General features: G+C 41.6%; 1 protein-coding gene across 1 annotated transcript in view; it reads right to left on the bottom strand.

Annotated features, from left to right (window-relative positions):
• adgrb2 (adhesion G protein-coupled receptor B2) overlaps positions 1 to 19,620 on the bottom strand; it is a 196,341-nt gene that overhangs the window by 21,131 nt on the left and 155,590 nt on the right. The window contains exons 23-31 of the mRNA XM_026347650.2: positions 16,731 to 16,816; positions 14,862 to 14,960; positions 12,285 to 12,384; positions 11,577 to 11,648; positions 8,894 to 8,986; positions 5,327 to 5,366; positions 4,941 to 4,955; positions 2,133 to 2,305; positions 1,289 to 1,999 (exon numbers count right to left, since the gene is read on the bottom strand). Of these exons, the coding sequence (XP_026203435.1) occupies positions 1,289 to 1,999; positions 2,133 to 2,305; positions 4,941 to 4,955; positions 5,327 to 5,366; positions 8,894 to 8,986; positions 11,577 to 11,648; positions 12,285 to 12,384; positions 14,862 to 14,960; positions 16,731 to 16,816 (1,389 nt within the window). The remainder of the gene's footprint in view (positions 1 to 1,288; positions 2,000 to 2,132; positions 2,306 to 4,940; positions 4,956 to 5,326; positions 5,367 to 8,893; positions 8,987 to 11,576; positions 11,649 to 12,284; positions 12,385 to 14,861; positions 14,961 to 16,730; positions 16,817 to 19,620) is intronic.

The following is a 19,620-nucleotide window of genomic DNA, read 5'->3' as shown; positions in this document are numbered from 1 at the left end:
ACATTCTCACATTACCATTCATGATGATATGCAGGGACCTTTTTTATGCCAGATGTAGTGTTGTGGGTTCTTTCCAAATAATCCAATCTTAGTTTCATCAGTCAACAAAACATTTTGCCAATACCGCTGTAGAGTGTCAATGTGCGCAGCAGCTTCCTTCATGGTGTCCTGCCATAGACACCCTGCTTTTCAATGTTTTATCTACTGTAGGCTCATGAACACAGATGTTAGCCAGTTGCAATGATGCCCTAAAATCTTTGGCTGTCACTCTGCATTGTTTCTTTACCTCACTGATGAGTGTTTGTTGTGCTCTTGGGGTCATTTTGACTGGCCGCCCACTTGTTGGTAGAGTAGTAGTGGTGAATTACTATAGTTTTTGCAGCTTTCCAGCTTTATGTAAATAATCAATTCTTGATTGTAGATCTTCTGAAAGCTCCTTTTGTTGAGGCATTGCTCACATAAGCCTATTCTTCTTGTGCAGAGCAAACTCAAAAAGTTTGAGTGTTTGTTGTCAGTCAGTGTAGCTTTAGTCCACACCCTCAAACTAATTTTCTTCCAGGTTTGCTAACCTCACTCCAATTAGCTTTTTGGAGGTCATAATTTCAAGGGCTATTTTATTACTATTATCATTTACTTTTTATGTTTTTTTGGTGTATTATTTTAGGCACATAATATTTTTTAATAATCTTGACTTAGATGAGGTTCAGATCATATTTTATGACTAATTAATGCAGAAAACCATGAAATTCCAGGTTCATACTTTTTCTTGTCACTTCATATGTACATCACACTCACTTTTTACACACACACACACACACACACACTCACACACACACACACAGTAAAGCCATCTGTCATTATGAGAATAAGTCATTTCCACGCTCATTGTCTCAGTCAGCAGCAATAAATACTACTCAACTGCAAATAATACCATACAACTCTGCTATTATCACAGCGTGTTTGACTTATTGTTACTTTGTAAGACAGACAAAATGTATTACAAAAGTCGTTTTGTGTAGAAAATTACATCTTATTTTCCCTTTCATAGCTTTCGTGAAATTGTGTTCTTTGAAATGTTCTAGTTTGCCACAGGGTCACATTTAGTAACTGGATCTTTTCTGCTAATTACCTGTTTTCTCTCTCTTCACTCTATTAATCCAACTTCACACAAATAGCCACGTCATCATTACATCCATAGCATGACCTTATGTGAAAAGTGGAAAGAGTAAAGAATCTCCACCACCACTTGGAACCCTTCCTTTTCTTATTCCTTAACCTTCTCACCCACCTCCAGGGATCCTGCTGAGATGCTGGTGTTGGCGTTGGTGCTGCCCAGGTTGCGCGGCAGGGTCCTGGTTCTTTCCACTGTACTACCGCCTGTCAGAATCTGTCTGACGGATGGCCTCTGGCCCGGCTTCAGCTGGAGTGAATGCCCGTGGGAGTGAATGTGTCCTCCGTGGGGGTGTACAAGACCGCCCTGAGGCATCATGTGGCTGTGCACATGGGGTATAGTTTTGATCGTCCCATAGGAGCGGTTGAGGTTCATGGTGATGTTCATGTCACCCACACTAGATGGCACAAAATCTGCTGGGTAAGCCTCGCTCTCAGCTGGGTGGAGGCTAAGGGGAGAGGGAGGTGGGGGAAAGGGAGGATCCTCTACCGTGATGTTGAGAGGCTTGTCCTCAGCCCCCAGCCCCAGGCCTCCTCCTTGGGAGGAGGGCGCTGAGGGTTTGAGACTGACCGTCCTACGAGGTAAGACCATGTAGTCTCCCTCTCCTCCTCCACCACTTCCTCCTCCTCCACTTCCTCCGCTTCCGGCACTTCCATCCTGGGAATTGTTAGAGGAAGCAGGCGGTCGCGCCCAGCCCAGGCCGCTCTCGGTGCACAGGTAGATTGGAGCTCCACTGCGCTGCTGCCCCTGCTGCCTCTGCTGATCCACATTCATTTCTTTCTTTAGGGGTGTCTCACTCAGCTCATTGAGACCTCCGAGAGGTGGAACCTTAGAAAAAAAAAGTAGAAGAAGAAATCAGCTGCAGGCCACATCCACATTAAATGTAGTAGTATAGTTTTTTAGGAGGGTAAAATATATTGATCATCCATTTTGTCAGTCAGCGGAAACGTCAGTGACACACCTGTACGATGAGATTTGGAGGAGGGATGTTCCCGGGGAGGGAGCTGAAGTTGACTCCAACACCACCCTCCTGATGGGATGCCAGCTTGGAATCATCCTCATCATCCAGGGAGATGCGGGAAAGGGTCCCGGTGATGGTAGCTGGGTTACAGGTGTTCACCTCCTTGAAAATAACTAGAAGGAGATGTGGAGACACAAGAAGCCAGGGAGACAGCGAGAGAGTGGAAGTCAAGGGATGGGATTGGGGGGGGGGGGGGAGGGTGGAAGGAAAGGAATGGGTATTGATTGGAGAGGAATTGATTTAATTTATGCCAAAATGAAGACAGCTGACAGAGAGATAGGCAAAACAAAGACACAAGACATACATTAGGCACTGATATTGAGGTTTGTTTGGCAGCTTTGATATTGCTGTGAGACAGACTCCACCTCCAAAGAAAATATTCCTTTCTCATTTTGGGCCCACTGTAAATGGTTCAAGCAACTAAGAAGAGCCTCGGTGCAAAACAGGCTGTGTGCATGAAATGAAATGGAGCGAAATTCCTCTGCTACTGAGTCCTGTCCCATATCTCACTCACAAGCTTATTACTCCCTTTTCAGTAGGACTGTGTGTTCATGTGGTTAACACACATATATAAATCTCCAGTTTATTGCATGAGGCCTGTATTTATTTTATTATGCCATAAATAACACAGGACATTAAACTACTTACAGGGTTAGCTTTCATGCAGGTTGTACCATAAATAAAAATAAAGATTAAAAAACAAAAAAGAAAACAAACAAACGGATGCTGATGCTGCATTTCTAGAATAGCTACTCCAAAATTAACTATGACATGCTGATGAGAGACAATGTTTGATCACAGCTAACATCAATCTATCATCACAAATCAAACCATCTGGTAGTTCATGCTGGACATCATGCTCATTCTGTCACCATCAGATGAAGGATATTTAGTCTGTGGCCCCAAAATCCAATTGTAGACCAAAGCATGTGACACAGATCATTTTCAAATGGTGCATTTGATGTGACAAAATGTTGGGCTACAAATTTGATCAAAGATTGATGCTGGATCCTTTTGCATCTGCAACCAGCTTGAACACAGGCTGATTATAGAACCTAGCATTTTCTCTCTTTTCCACTATCCTGTTGGTGCAGAGTGATGTGAAAGGACTGAACAGCCTGTGGGAAGTTTGACCATTGTGATCCCTTCACATCTGCATCCAACAGCGGAGGACCATACAATGACCTATAGACAAATCCGGTGGCTGCTTTATGTGTTGCGCTCTCAAGTGCCATTACTAGACAGCTGTCTGACCTCAAAGGTCTGGATGAGGAGTCGCTGTGTAGAATAACTTAGACACAGCAGAAATGAATTAAATCATAACACTGAAAAAGTTTTGCATCAGAAAAATTAACTATGGGGGGTTATACAATTAAAATTCTCCAGGAACCATGGCCAGATTGGGTCAGTAATACAATACTGACATGGCATTTTCATTATTTTATTTTCCCAGCCGCAGAATCCAGCCAGTGCTGTGAAGCTAAAACAACTAGTTGATGAATCGTGTACTCAATCAAAATAAAATAATCTGCAACCGATGATAACTGATCACTGAACAGTTTAAGTCATTCTTTAAGCAAAATACCAAACATTCACTGGTACCAGCAGCTCAAATGTGAAAATTTGCTAGTTTTCCCTAACAATAAGTATATTGTTACATTACTTCTATGATGGCATAATAGATTATTGGATTTGTTTTGTCTGCTATTTAGTTGACACACAGGAAGAAACAAGCTTTGTTGAATATAAATATATGATAAAATACAACCTACAACATATCTGCTCTATAAAGTGCAACAGTAAATGGTCCTCTTCAATACAAGGACCACGAGATGGAAGATTAAGCAGCCATCACAGTTGATACTGTACTGCAGCTGTGCAAATGTCTGACAGATCTGTGATTAATTTGGCAACTTTCTGTAGACTGGGCTGTGGGAGGGACCGGGTTGTTTTGGTAATTTCTCCTTGCAAAAAGCAGTGGCTTTTAAGTTGTGTTGATTTCACAGTTGAAGCTTATTGATGGAGCAGCTGATAACAGCACAGCCCAGTAACGTCGCCCATCTGTTGCATTCATTTTTTCAACCCAAAAAAAGCAAAAACAACCATTTGAAACATTGCACGCTATCACTTCAATCTTAAAACATATCTTCACATTCATCACTGGAGGAAGAATCTTCTGTATATTGCATGGTACCTTTTTCTACACCCTAACATGAGCTGTCTCGAAGCACCACAGCTTGTAGTAAGTGACAGCAGCACACAGAATGGACTGTGCAGCAATCTTACTGACTTCATCTGCTGTCAGCAGTTCCTGTAACATGACTGAGCTGCACATGGGCAGGGTATTTTTTATTCATCACGGCTCGTGGTCTGCTTTCATGTGTTATTTTTCAGCAATTCTCAAGGACCAGATGGAGTGCACCTCCTGACAGCAGCCGCTCTACCATACTATAAATTTTTCTTTCTACTACCAGTGGTCTATAGTTCTGAAAGCTTTTTATGACAGGATGTGTCTCCTGTTAAACTGGAGGTCTGATCTGAATTTGTCAATCTCAAAAGATTTTAGAAGTATATAATTATTAAATACATGTTTTTGGTATATTATAGTACATTTGGATTTGCAAGTGAGACACTACTACGGTAATGGCAGCTTGCTGGCAACTACAACCCGGATTTGAATACAGGAATTATTGAAGTTTGGGGAAGTACTAGGCAGTGTTAAGTAGGTCAGTTGGGTGCAAAACTTACATGGGTGTCCTCTTTCTGTGAAGGTGGAGGGGGAAAGTAACTCTGTGTTAATATTTCAAAGCACAACACAAACTAGATTGTGGCACATTTGCACAAATTTTAACACAACACATACAAGACCATGGTCCTGATCAACCGAAACTGGTCTGAGCACACTAAGGAGTGTTATTATCATGCACAATTAAACACAGTCTCATCCAAAAATGTGCTCACTGAACACTTGGGATTGGGACATAGCAATTTATGCACAACTTTACAGAGGTGTAGCTCATAATTTCCTGTCAATTCATCAACATGCACAGTGGCAACATAAGGAGAGAGAGAGAGAGAGTGAGAGAGAAAGAGAGAGAGAGAGGGAAGGAAAAAAATAAGTAGAAGATGCTCACCTGTTTGGCATGCCAAATCCACATCCTTCTCAAAATCCGTCTGAGAAAGAGAGGTTGGGTAGGAAGAAAGCAAACGCAATGAGTGTGTGCAAACTCATTTACGACATCAGCAGAAGAATATATCTGATGAGTGATTGAACCTTGAACGGTTTCCAGTGACTCTAGAGCTCTAATTTGACTCTACAGAAGAGGGTAGGATATGTTGTATGATGACACTTTGCAACTCAGTGAAAACCCCAACTAGTACATTAAGTCATACCAGAACTGTTCAGTTTCCCTTTCTTTATAGTGACTTTGTCCAAAACCAACAGAGAAAAAAATAGGGAGGAAATTCAGTGAGATGGCGCGGACTGCTGTTGCTTGGTTCATCATGTGAATCGGTTCACAGCAACAGATCCATACACGGGCTTTGAGAGAAACGAGCAGAGCGCTGTTGAGTGTTGCCAGGTATGAAATGCTACTGTATGCTTCATCAGTCACCTCGCTATCATCTGAATTGAAACAGGGACAGAAATGTACACAGCAGCGAAACTATTATCTGTTGTGCTAGTTGAAGCAAAACGTTGCCATCTTCCAGCAGTCTTTTCTTAGACTGGAAAAAAAAAAAATACATACACTGTAACAATACAATGCTTCGAAAAAACATTCAGGCTTGTGAGAAAAATACAAACATCAACACAACACTAAGTAACTTGCACCCAATATTCAGATTTGATGTGGATAAATTATTTTTATGGGCACAACCAAAACTGTTTATTTGCTCTAATGTTAAATTCCCTTGAGGAAAGCATAATGACGCTACTCCTTGGGGGTAAAGAAATAATCTCAAGCTCATAAGATGGTTTGTTGAGTGAGGAAGTGTTTTCTCCAAAATGGCCTCCACTCCAGTTTTCAAAACTTCAGGGAAAGGGAGGCTCATTGCTATGCAGCTGTGGTCCTCCCTTGTCTCACCATAGAGTCTCGTCCCTTCCTCGGCGGGATTTACTTACAAAAGCCTTTGTTTGGATAATAAACTACAGATCTTAGACAGTTTGGGCACGCCACAGAGGCAAAGAGAAGAGGGGAACGGGGGAAAATGAAAAACTGAAAAAGAGAAGGAGAGAATGTGTAAAGGTCTCAGAGGAGTGGAAAAGCTCTTAGTACGCAAATCACCCGCAGCTCCATAAATGGGTCTCTAAATGAACGAATGAGGATATGAATGAAACCGCTCTCTTTCTCTCAGCCTCTCTCGCCCATTCCAAATTGAGGAAAAACAAATCATCTTTATTTTAACCATCGCGCGCTCTCTTTGTAACTGCCTCACAGGTTAAGTACTGTAAAGTGAGTCATCAGACTCAAAAGACTATAAGGGAACAGTGTCCTATTCAGTGAGCCCTATTACTGAGTAAACAGCATTCTGGGTGAGGTTACTGCTAAAATGGATTCGAAAGATACAATCATGCACTTTATCACACAAAAAAGCATACTATACTATCGACTAAATACATTTCTGCTTTCCTTACTACAGTATACGTGGTACTTGCTATTTAAACATTTGTACATCTGAGCTATTTAAAGGTGCAATATGTAATGACTTTTATTTTTTGTTAAATCAACTGGTCTTTGACCAACATTAAATAAGAAAATTGATGCCCCTCTTATATCTGTAAAGTAAACATGAAGCTACATCCAGTAGGTGGTTAGATCAACTCAACAAGAAAACTGGGATCTGTTTGAACGGCTTGCTTGGCTCTGTTTGAAGCCAATACAACCAGTCTACCTGGACATCTAACATTCTCACTTTTATTTATTTCACGTTTATTTAATTTGTAATATTTGCTAAGCTAATCTAACCAGTTAGTTGCTTCTTTTACAAATACAAACTTTTGATTAGGCTCAATCTTAACATTTAATTGTTGGCAAGCAAGTAAATAAGTGTTTTTCCCAAAATGGTTTGACACTTATTCATATTTGTTGTAGAATATTGTTTTACACATCACACCTTTCTCCCTCTACACACTTGACTATTAGAAGAACTATCTGTTCTACAGGTGACATACTGGTTGGTTGCCGATGTGGTTGTGGACGTGGCTGTGGTTATGGGTATTATTCAGGATGGGGTTATGCTCATGTGCGTGGCTGAGGGCATGGGTGTGGTCTAGCCCGGTGTTGTGGTTGCTGCGGGGCTGACTGTGGGAACAGCCTTTGTGGCATGCTGCTGACGAGAACAGCTGTGGGCGGCAAACCGGCAGGCACAGGGATGTGCCGTAACGCAGAGAGTCACATTGCTGCCCGCTGTAGCTCACATTTGGACACTTCTGATGGTATAAAAGAAATCAGTGGAAAAACATGAAATTGAGAAATTAGAGGAGAAGGACACATAAGCAGCGTTGGGGTGGAGAGCATTAAGATAAACGCATTTTTGTAAAGATGGAAGAACTTTAACAACACGGTGTTGCTACAGCTCGACACTTTCTAAATGCCAAGAGTTTAACACTGGAACGAGATTTCCTGAGAGGATGGTGTTCACAGTAATTATGATGCTAATATAACTGGTGGCAGCCTCACCAAATGATCCATGACAATTAATGTTCCCAAGAGTATTCATACATTTTGTCTGTGCATATGTGCTGCTGATGTGAAAAGAGTGCTTCAAAGTCATCCGCATTTAGATGAGAAAACTGGAGCATACAGGAAAGGTTTATCAACTGTCTTCCTTAAGTGCAGTAGCTGGCATAGCAAACAGCTGAAAGCTGCAAGCTGTGAATAATAACAATACATTTAACCAAAAAATTAAATAAGCACAGTTCGACTGTAAATCATCTTCTTGGTTATAAAAACAGCGCAGAGAATGTGTCACAATGTGTTCCCAGAGCAGAATGATGGCTCAAGAGTTTAATACTGATAACCTCAGAGGGGCGTTCAGGAAGTCATAATCATTATCCCAAACAGGTCTGAGGGAGAAATAAAGTGAGCAGGGATGTGAGAGTCGCTCATGCTCCAGTGTGACCGCGCTGACATTGGCAAGGCAGTTCAAGCCTATATGATTTATCACACCATTAGATGTATTTGGAACACACAGCAACCTCGCAGGAGGTCTGTGCTCTTCAAGTAAAGATGACGTTTAAGTTAAAGGTAAATAAAAGTTCTGAGGTAGCAGTTTTGCTAGTCAATTGGGCAACATTAAATTAAATAGTAGGACTAGGCGCAGTATTAACCACAGCAATCCGAAAGATGCACTAATATCATTTTTAGCGGGCTATCATTTCTGAAATGGTATGTGCTGACATGTTTTGATGAGCTGTTATGATGCTATGGGAAGTTTGTTTCAGGTTTAGAGTCAAACTGCATACTTTTGGGGAATGAAATCACACATTTTAGGAAAACGTAATGTAAAAAAAATGCATAAAAGAAATGAGGAATTCCTGTTGAGGACAAAATGATTAAGGAAAAAGAGAGAGAGTCAGGCATGAGCGTGAGCACGTCAGCGATGAGAATCATGCTTCTTTCTATCTGAGGTAAATCTTCAGCTCGGTTAATGTTAGCGTGAGGGTAATGCAATGTGGGATGAAATGGAATGCTATTCACCATGATCTGCACCTGTCCGTTCTTGCAGGAGTCGGGTGAGTTTTCGCTGTCGTCTTTACATCCCCCCATCCGACAGCGCACCGCATCCTGCACCTGAAGGGAGGAGGACGGAGGATACAGGGAGGAAAGGTGGGGGGCGGGGGTAATGACAGGGACGAAGGGTTAATGCAAAGGAACGTATTTAGTGGACAAACTTCTAATACAATATGTTGCAGCACGGGGAAACTCACTCCTCTGATATTTTATATTCCTCACCTCATCACTGAAATGTCTAGTGAATGCTAAATTATATGAAAACGGCAAAGAAAATGGGAACACAATATTCTTTACAAAGTGGCTACGCTAGTAGCTTATGTAACAGTCAGTGGAGTGGTAAAGAAAGCACATAACAGTACTTTCAAGTGGCCTATTTGAGTCTTGTGAGATGGGTAGCGAATGCACCAGCACAGTGTATAGATGTTCTAACCCCTGGGTCTTTCCAGTGTCATAGTTTTTCTTTATCCTCCCATGTACAAACAGACACCGGAGCACTGTCAAAGGGCCAGTTCCTACAACAACAGTGCAAGCAAACTCACAGATCCCTGTGCATTTCTTTTCACATTGAACTCCTAGATGTTATTCAGTCTCTGTATTATAGATATTCTGGTTACTTAGTGAGGAGCTACATCCTTTCTTAGTGTTGCCACTGTCAAATCACATACGAATCTCATGGGTGCAAACGAGAGTGCTTGTGTAAGAAGTGGCACGAGAGTAAATGAGGGCACCGTTACTGTTGTTTGGTGGTCTCATCTGTGCGCGTGCGACTGTATGTGCGCTGACTCGGTGTAGCATCCATGTCTGATTAATGCTGCATGGTCTGTGTTATTGCCTCCATTGTTTCCTTCCGTCTGTCTCTTCCCTTTATGTCCATACTAATCCTCAGCTGCATTTGTTATCAGTTCTCCATGCGAGTGTGTACTGGCACCCAGTGCAGCTCATTCTGACTTCAAAGTGAAGAGCCCCTCTACGGCTCCTTACCTTTCCATGTCCTCTTCCTCTACTATCATCCTCTGCTTCCTCTCTATTTGTGTTTTTTTTCTCCGCCCTCCATCCTTTTCACTCCTGGTCTATTTCAAATTAGCATATTTACAACAATTGCCGTGCTCATTATAATTATAATTTATAGTAGGCACAAAAATATAAACAGATGATGCTGTTTTATTGCTGTGGGAACACACGTATTGCAATCCCTTGCACAGTGTTTTACATGTTGTAATCATTTTTCTTACCACATGGCAAGAGCTCAGAGTTTGTCCAGCTGGTCTTCTCGTCTCTTCAGTCGAGTTTTGAGATTAAAATAAATAAAAGTCGCGTACAATTATGCTAAAAAATGCCTTGCATGTATGCTTGTATGTACACTACTGGGATTCCTTTTATGTGTTTTTCTGTCTGGAATCAACAGTTGGCCGTGGAGACCATCATCAGTTTCCTTGGGTACATAGTCTTTATGTGTCTGCCGCTATACTTTGTGTCTGATCTGGTTACTCCAGTTCGGACAAATACGGTTAACCATCAAAGTGAACTTATCCAAATAATATTCCAGGAGATAATCTGCCACTGCATTAAGCCTTTTTGTGTTTCGAAACAGCATTAGCCTGAGACACGTAAACAAATCGGCACGTACATATTAATATGCAGAGTGATAAGGTCAGGCAGGGAGTACAACCATATGTAGATTCCTGTAAGTTAGCATGATGGCCGTTCCACATGGCTGCTCTATGTGTTTACTTTCAGTTTGACTCAGACACAACTACTTCACGCAATCTTACACTCGGCACTTCCCCCTCCGCCCTCCCTCCAGTGTGGCGCTCTCTACTCTGCCTGTTGTTCTGTAGTTATAAAGGATTTACACTCTCTCTTGCAGGGGATTTTCATTCATTTACACTAAATAATTCCTGGATTTACTGTACCCTGATCCCCGCTGCTTTTGTGATATTGATTTATTGCAACTAGGCATTTTGAGCATTTAGAAATTCACTCACACTATGCAGCACATTCAATATCGTAATGATCTCTTCAATATATGCGAGGCTGGTGTGTGTGTGGTGTACATGCATCAGCAACAAATGACATTTTTAGGGAATTCATTATGGAAAACTGATGACATTGTAAATTCACTAATTGTGTCTAGTGCAAAAATGAAAACTGTTACTGCATAACAAAACCCGTGTGTGTGTGTGTGTGTGTATGTGTCTGTTCGTGTCTCAAGGGCATGAATACATGTATGTGCATAATGAGTTAAAATTCATCATCCCTGGGGACAGAGTAAAGCCTGTGGCAAATAGGCACTAAAGGGTATTAGTTAGAGACTTATCTTCTTATTCCATACAGCATCTTAGTAAGCTCCTTAAAGAAGCCTTGGATCAGACGGACAATACTGCACTATCACAGTGCATTATGATGAAGAAGCGGTGTAACATAGGACTTAAATACTGTGCTAATCCTTCTTGTGGCTGATCCGCTTGTCTTCTGCCGTGACTTCAAACTGACCCGAAATCTAACGTGACATTTGCTAACATGAATCCCACCTGTCGAAAGGAGCGAGGGCCTCCGAGGTCACAGCGCGCCGCAGAATCACTAATGTATGAACTCAACATGTGTGGGATCCACCCAGCTGCTTAGAAGGAAGGAACCCGGGACTCACCTCTCTGCGCATGGCACAGTGGACGGTGATGATGACAAAGCCTTGGACGGAGTCAAAGACGGCAAAGAGGACCTAGAGAAGACACATAAACATCCATTGTAATTGTAACTGGGTCCACCTAAATGTCATATAAACATACTATAGGTACTTTTTGATGTAGTATTACTGAACTGAGGCGTAGCAGTATTACTATGAGCTCGGTTTTCATCGCTTTTTAATTGATGGAGCAGAGACGTTTGACTGTGAGCCTCATGCTAGTGCTAGCTTCAGTTATGTATTGTAACGTATGTGTGAAATGGTTTGATAAGGGGAAAACATTACGAACCACTGTATTATTATATTCTGTGTTACAGTAATACGGTAGTAAGATGACTCAGAAATCATTAGAGAAAGACTCACATGGCAATAATATGAGTCAGACAAATCATGTTTAGTCGTTCATGCTTTCATTGATAGACTATTTTAACATTTATCCTATTTTACTTTTGGCTTGCATCTGTATTTTGCCTGTATTTAAACATGATTTATTTAGGTTTAATCATTTTGTCTTTATCACCAAAATTACTAAGTGCTAATATTATCTGAACATCGCATAACATTAATGCTGTTTCAAAGCTGCTTCCTCGCGACGCTGGGTCACAGGTGTTATACTGGGTCTGGGGTTATTTACACTATGTGAGCATCTTCTAGTGTGGTGAGATATATCACCTGGAAAAGTGTGGAGCGCCGGTCGGTTATGGCCAGCACTGCTGACATCCAGGTTAATGCTAACAGAGGAAGAACCACACAGGAGCTCCACAGAGAGGCCCTGTCAGAGAACAAGGAGACAGAGGAGGGGGCCGAGGAGAGGAGAGAAGGAGAAGGGACAAGGAATTCAGTCTCAAACCAGTCAACCCAACTCTGGGACAGTCCAATAACTCTGCTTCTCTCTCGCTTTCTCTCTTCATCACAAGCGTGCGTACACCCACCCACCTACCTACCCTCACACACACACACACACACACACACACAAATCAGTCAGTGATTCAGTGGTGGGCAATTTGAAGCTGACTGGCAGACCAAGGTTTGTAGTAGACTTAATATTCTAACTGAGAAGTAGAAGATGATGTGTAATCATGTAGATAGTTACGAGACAGACAATTGCTCACAATTACATGGTTGATGCACACTAAGTGTCATGCTGGCGGACTGTGAGATGATAGGCAGAGGCCCAGCAGGGAGGGGGAAGACAGGCCAGTGACAAGTACTGACGCAGGGGTTTCTGTGGAGTTAGTAAGAGTGTGTGTGTGTGTGTGTGTGTGTGTGTGTGTGTGTGGGGGGGTGGGAGGGGGTGGGGGGGTGCATCCGTGTCTATAACTCACACCAATTTAAAATGTTCATGCAGTTTGAGCACATATTCATGGTTTTATAACCATCAGCCTGACAGATGGACAGGTTTGTCTAGCTAGACTGAGAAATACAGTCCGCACGTCTTTGTTGAAGTGCATGGCCAACGGCAGTGAATAAAACCATGAGGTTCTCCTATTAATGTGTTAAGTTTCCCGTTGTTGTGGACCGCGGTTTTAACTGTACAAAATGAGTAAAGATACAGCACCAAGTTACATCCTATGTGAAAAACCACACCTTAGCATTGTAAGTCTGTGTGTGTCATGATTCTCAAATGGTGGTTATTTCATTCTAAACCCTAAAACCCAAGTTACAGTGTTTCAGGACAAATAGACCAGTTGAATAGGCCAACTTTGCTGTATAATGCTGCTGCAGACAGGGAAGTGTGTAGTATTAGGTGGCTATTACAACATTTAGGTTAATTTCAGAACAGATAGTCTGATTATGGATTTACACTGAGGATTGCTGTAAGTAGATTATTTCAAATTGACACACTGCTTCAGCAAAAAGACAAATTGAGGAGTATTGTGAACGTTTTGTCTAATATGAGACTGTATGTATATAGCAAACATAGGAGGAGCATCTGAGATTAGCACAGCTGCATGAAAAAAGAAATGTTTATAAGGTGAACCACTGTTCACAAAATAACAAACAAACAAAAAAAAAAACAAAAAAACAACTGAGACAAACTTGTGCAAATAGGCAATCTCATCCCATTACCCTCCAATCATAGAATCCAATCATGCAACAACACAATTAAGGCTAGAGTCCCTGCTTTAAACAGAGTGCTTACCCAAAACAAACACTAAGCCATAATGAAAGATCTGCACATAGTTAAATATGGACAGCATTGTTTGCAACATTAAAACAGGACAAAGGCCTTTAATTCAGAGACTGGCTGCCGGAAACCATGACAACTAACCTCTTACTAACGGAAAAAAAAACAGTGGTGCTTTTTGCAAATGTCACCAGCCGTGATTGCAAGCCTTGCAAGAAAGTAGCAGATGGCACATCTACAAAAAAGGTTTATGACTTCATGTGACAATCCATACAGCTACCTCACTCTAATCAAACTGCTTTCGGTGTTATTTTTAGTGATACCTAACGTGGCTTTACTTTGTTATCAGTCTACTTTGAATCAAGCTTTACATGACAGGTTTCAGTCTATTTAGCCTACTTGTACACGGATAGAAACCAGCACAAAAGGATGTCGGAGTGAAGATGCAAAAAAGTTCATAAAGTGGAGTCAACAGCCATCAGAGTTTGAAGAAATCAATTTCAGTATATAGTTGGATATGGATTATTTATACTTATCCATGTATGGCTGTTCAAAGTCATGATGCGTACACATGGTTTCTTTTTCTTTGACCTTTGTCAGTTTGTCCTCATTTCATTATTTACTTGCAATTGAACTCTGACGTGCCATTGTGACCATACGTTTTGGATGGTTCAGTTATTATAATGACATTCAAACAGTTACTGTAATGTGTCAGACACCAACGCGGCTTCGGTAATTGACAACCTTGCTGACGCTGTATTGCCCTGATGTGTTAAGCCTCTACAATACTGTGCTATAAACAAGTTAAAACAAAGTCAAAATCGGATTCATAAACAGCGTTTGACACAGGTCAGGTTTGCTCTGTACGACCTGAGGAAAATCCGCTTTGGATCAAACCAGGCTCTCATTAAATAGTGGCGGCTTGCAGTGCAGGTGTTTTTCCTTTCATTAGCATTTTTTTTTTTTTTTTTTTTTCTTTACACAAGTCTGAATGTCAACCTGCATCATTACCAACAACCAGAGATTAAAAGCATGGAGGAGAGAGAGAAAGAGAAATGGAGAGTAGGAGAGACAGAAAAAGACATGAAGAGAGAGTGATAGAAAGATGAAGATGGACTAACATGGCGCTGCTGGCAGTTGAGCTGGACAGCGCGGTGCTCGAGATCACGCCACACTTGGAGCATTTCAGGAGCAGTCGGCTACGCGCCTCCGCTGGGACACTTTTTGGATATGTACACGAGCACACAAACATACACACACACACACACACACACACACACACGCACACAATCGTGGGAAGGAGAGAGGGCAGCGGGGAGGGGGACATGTGAGGAAACATACGTTCCAGTTATGGCAACAGGTGAATGTTCAGGTGTCACAAGTGCAAAAGAAACCAAGAGGAAATGAAAAGAAAAAGAGAAAAAGTGTAGACAACGAAGAGAGGGAGGGGAAAAGAAAAAAGGGGGGAGGAGGGGGAGGAGAAAAGAAAGAAAGGCAAATTAAAACCAGATTTTTTTTTTTTTTAAGTAGCAGCAATGAAAAAACAGTCAGAATACAAAGATTGATTCAGAACAAGTCGAGAGAACGTGAGAGACGAACATTGCAATGTTAGGTCATGTGGATAAACAGATTACAGTGACACAGACAGGAAATTCACTGCCAGTCTATGCAGGTATGTGTGTGTGTGTGTGTGTGTGTGTGTTATTGATCTGTCGATGTGACTGTGCACAATGCTGCATTATCAGTGTGAGGGAGGAAAAAAAAAGACTCCTTTGGTTATTTACTTACAGCTGACTATTCAGATGGAGAAAAACCGTTTCTGTGTGTAGATGTGTGTGTGTGTGCTTATATGTATCTGAGAATGATGGGGCCATGCACAGGCTATGCTACATTAGCATCCCATCACAGCTCATTGCCTTAGTGCCAGCCACATCCCCGTGGCTTCATAAGGAAATACATTATGCTAATGACAGCCTGTCCTGTTAGCAACGCAGTTACTCTACGTGTGGGTGTGTGTGTGTGTGTGTGTGTGTGTGTGTGTGTGTGTTTCCTCCTATGCACACACTTCTGAGAACCTGGGAGGAAATGTACTTAACGCAGACTTTTCCTGTAACAGAGAAGGGTACACCTGTTTGTGTGTGAGTAGGCGTGTTTGTACACATCAGCCGGTTTAATCGCAGTTGCATCACCAGGTAACAAAAGCTAATCAACCCCCCGGAGAGCCAATCTGTACTGTTAACCCCGGCAGCTATGCATACACAAATGATCAATTTGTGCATGAGACACATTAGAAGAAATGGAATGACAGAGAGAAAAAGTATGAAAACGAAAGAGAGGCAGAGAAAGAGAGAGAAAGAGAAACAAAGGAATCAACCAGGTAGGGAAATGAAAACTTGGATTTGGCTGCGTGAGCTGAGGAGATCTTCACTCACAGGATTAGTAAACATGGTGAACAACTGCCAACTGATTTACCAGATGTAATGTAATGGAGGGAAAGTGTTCAATAGGATTTCAACGGTGCATAAGGTTTCTTCCACATAATCGTAGTGTTTACAGAACAAAATTAGGTTTCCATCTGTCATCGATTTTCATATGCGCCATATCCGTCCGCGTCACATGAAACGGCGAAAAACTAGAGAGCGTATCGACGGTGAAGTCTCCATGTGTTTTACAGAGAAACAGAAAATAACAGCTGTCTCGTCATTTTGTTGTTAAATTTGATCGTGTTGTTTTGCATTTACAGGAGGCACAGGTGTGCGTTTGAATTAGTTGCCACAAAAATATTGTCTCCTGGAGTTTGTACCTGACAGAAGGTTAAAAAAAATAAAAAATAAATAATAATAATAATAATACACATGTAATGCAGCAAATTTGGAGTCAGTTCCCACCAAGATTTGTGTGGACCGAGTGGGAAGTGTGTGCACTGTGTCGGTGTGTCTGAGAGTCTTTTGTTCGTGTGAGGTGCAGAGGATTTAAGGAAGTTAACTTACCCAGCTCGCTGCTTTTTAGATTTGTCTGAGATGCCGTCTCGAGACATGAGCTTGTTAAACACCACAATTCCAATAAGCATGTTCACCTGAGAGAGACAGAGGAGAACTTTGATCAGGAGTGCGATAATGGATGGGTTGCCAACGGGGATTCAATCTGTTTTTCTATATTTGTCTTTTTAACGTTTCAGTTGATTGGAGATGACTTTTTAATTGTCCCACAGACTCGAGAATGAAAGTGACAGCGCTTTTGCTGTCAGGGCCTCCGGGCTGACTAGTTTTTAGCTTGTCTCAATGATGTTTTACACAGGGTATACATAGATTTTTCAGTACGCCACTATTCTTTACAGTTTTAGAAACATGGCGTGTTTGCCACAATGAATAATGTCTGAAATATCTAACACAATATACTGTACATACAGTGCTTTTCTGATGGAATGTCCCTCAAACTGGTGTGACATGTTTACTAGAACATCACTGTCAGGAATTGCCTGAATTCCCATTCGAAATAATATTAGTCATAGAAGTGTAACACTACAGAAGAATAGACATAAAGCAGTTACCACACTGTATCACACTAACATAAAACATTACACTTGGCCATTTACCCATAAAATCATACAGTCAAAAGATGTGTTTTTTCTTCCTCTAGATTCGCATCTGACTAAATACTGACATGAGTGAACACTCAAGACCGTGCAGTATGTTGCTGTATTGGTTCTGGGCACTAATGACAAGACTGAGTGCAGTGCTGATGGGCAGCAATCTCTTCATTGCGTCCGAAAGAAATGTGCCAACCTAGCGCAGCTGTCAATCGTGGTAGTAGTTGTACTAGTTGGTGTGCACTCTGCTTTTACATAAGTACTGTACTTACTATAAAGTAGCCAGCATGCAGTAATTATGTCAGCATGTCCAAATAATCATCATCATCAAGTCATCATATGGATTTAACTAGATAAGAGCCTGCCATTGGATGATTACTTCACAGAGGATTCTTTTTCAGCTGACAACAAGTTATTTAACACTAACTAATGCAGTAGCTTCTCATTTCTTCAGCAACCATGTCTGAAGACACATCCTGTGGTTGGGGAAAAGATGTTAATCTGTTTCAGAAGCGTCCAATTATTGACATGCAAAGAAACATCTAAGGTGAAACTACTAAAACTGGGTTAGGAACTGTCCAGTGGAGGAAGGTGATGTGGTCTGATGAGTCCAGATTTAGCCTGTTCCAGCGTGATGGGAGCATCAGGGTAAGAAGAGAGGAAGGTGAAGTAATGCACCCACATGCCTTGTGCCTACTGTACAAGCCTGTAGGGGCAGTGCTATGATCTGGGGTTGCTGCAGTTGGTGAGGTCTAGGTTCAGCAACGGTATGTGTCCAAAGATTGAGGTCAGCTGACTACCTGAATATATTGAATGAACAGGTTATTCCATCAATGGATTTTTTCTTCCCTGATGGTACAGGCATATTCCAAGATGACAATGCCAGGATTCATCAGGGTTCAAATTGTAAAAGAGTGGTTCAGGGAGCAGGACACATCATTTACACACATGGATTGGCCACCACAGAGTCCAGACCTTAACCCCATTGAGAATCTTTGGAATGTGCTGGAGAAAACCTTGTGCAGTGGTCTAACTCTCCCATCACCAATACAAGATCTTGGCAAAAAATGAAATGCTCTGGATGAGAATAAATGTTGTAACATTGCAGAAGCTTATTGAAATGATGCCACAGCAATTTTTATTTGGATTGGGCTGTGTACTATCACTCTGTGAAATGATCTTTCCATTTGTAGTGAGTGCCTTAAAAAACAAACAAACAAAAAAACAAAACAAAACAGGAAATTCGCTTATCCTGGTTTTTTCTTGCTAATGAGGAGCCCATAGCTAAGCCTGCCAAACATCTGGATATAGTGACCCAGTGATACAAATTCTCTTACACATGCACAGAGATCTGAGCCAAGCCTTGCCACATGTACACTTCTTCTCTAAAATCCTTCCCATATGGGAGATTTTCTTCGCTGACGACATGTTCCTCATAATCCTGATTTTCAACATTCGCCCGTACTCTTTCTTCCATCCTCTATGGGTTTCTCTGTCGTGTCTCTAATTGCTTTTTTTCTTTTCTTTTTGTGTTCTTTTCTATGTCAGAAAAAACAACATTTGTGCTCTATTACATAAATATGCTGGGAAATGCAGTGCAGTCTTATTTTTATTAGTGTCTTAAACTGAATGTCTGTTTCTGTCACCAGCAACAGCTTCTGGCAAGGCAAAAATATTTTATAGAAATTATAGGGAAAGGTAGATCAGCGTTTAAAGTCTTTGACTTTGATGTGGGCAGCTGAGTTTCTAGTTTTGCAGCTTTAGCAGAAGCTGGATTTTTACTTGAAGCCTATTTCTTTGCTACATCTCCGCGCTATGGCACACCTGGCAGCTTTTACAATCCACTAAAAACTCTCTCCCTCTGATCTCCTTCCCTCTCATGTGTATGTCTGTGCTGCCGCAGACGACTACCTACAATATACCAGACTGTGAGAACGCCATTGTCATGCGAGTCATGTCCTGGCCCCAGCTCTGTGAGTCAGCATCATCCTGCTCTGCTATTTGCCCAAGGCCAGGTTCATTAATTAGAGAAGAGTCCTGTGGGAAGGTCTGTGTTTCTCTGCCCAACGTCCCACTCTCATTACAGCTGTTTGTTAGAGTGGGGCCCCAGCAACAACACCAGGGGGCCTGGGACCAACACACGGCAGCTGGGGTGTGGAGCATACGTCGACATTGAGGAGACGAAAATGGAGAAGAGATGAAAATGTACCAAGAAACAGAAAAATAACTTAGAATCTACAGTGTCTTCTAACTTTTAGTCATAATATTATTGGAAGCTATCATACTGTATT

The sequence above is a fragment of the Anabas testudineus genome, chromosome 11 (assembly GCF_900324465.2).
Source record: "Anabas testudineus chromosome 11, fAnaTes1.2, whole genome shotgun sequence".
NCBI classification, from domain to species: domain Eukaryota; kingdom Metazoa; phylum Chordata; class Actinopteri; order Anabantiformes; family Anabantidae; genus Anabas; species Anabas testudineus.
Note: the sequence above shows the minus strand (reverse complement) of the source record. Positions and strands in the feature narration are given on the sequence as shown.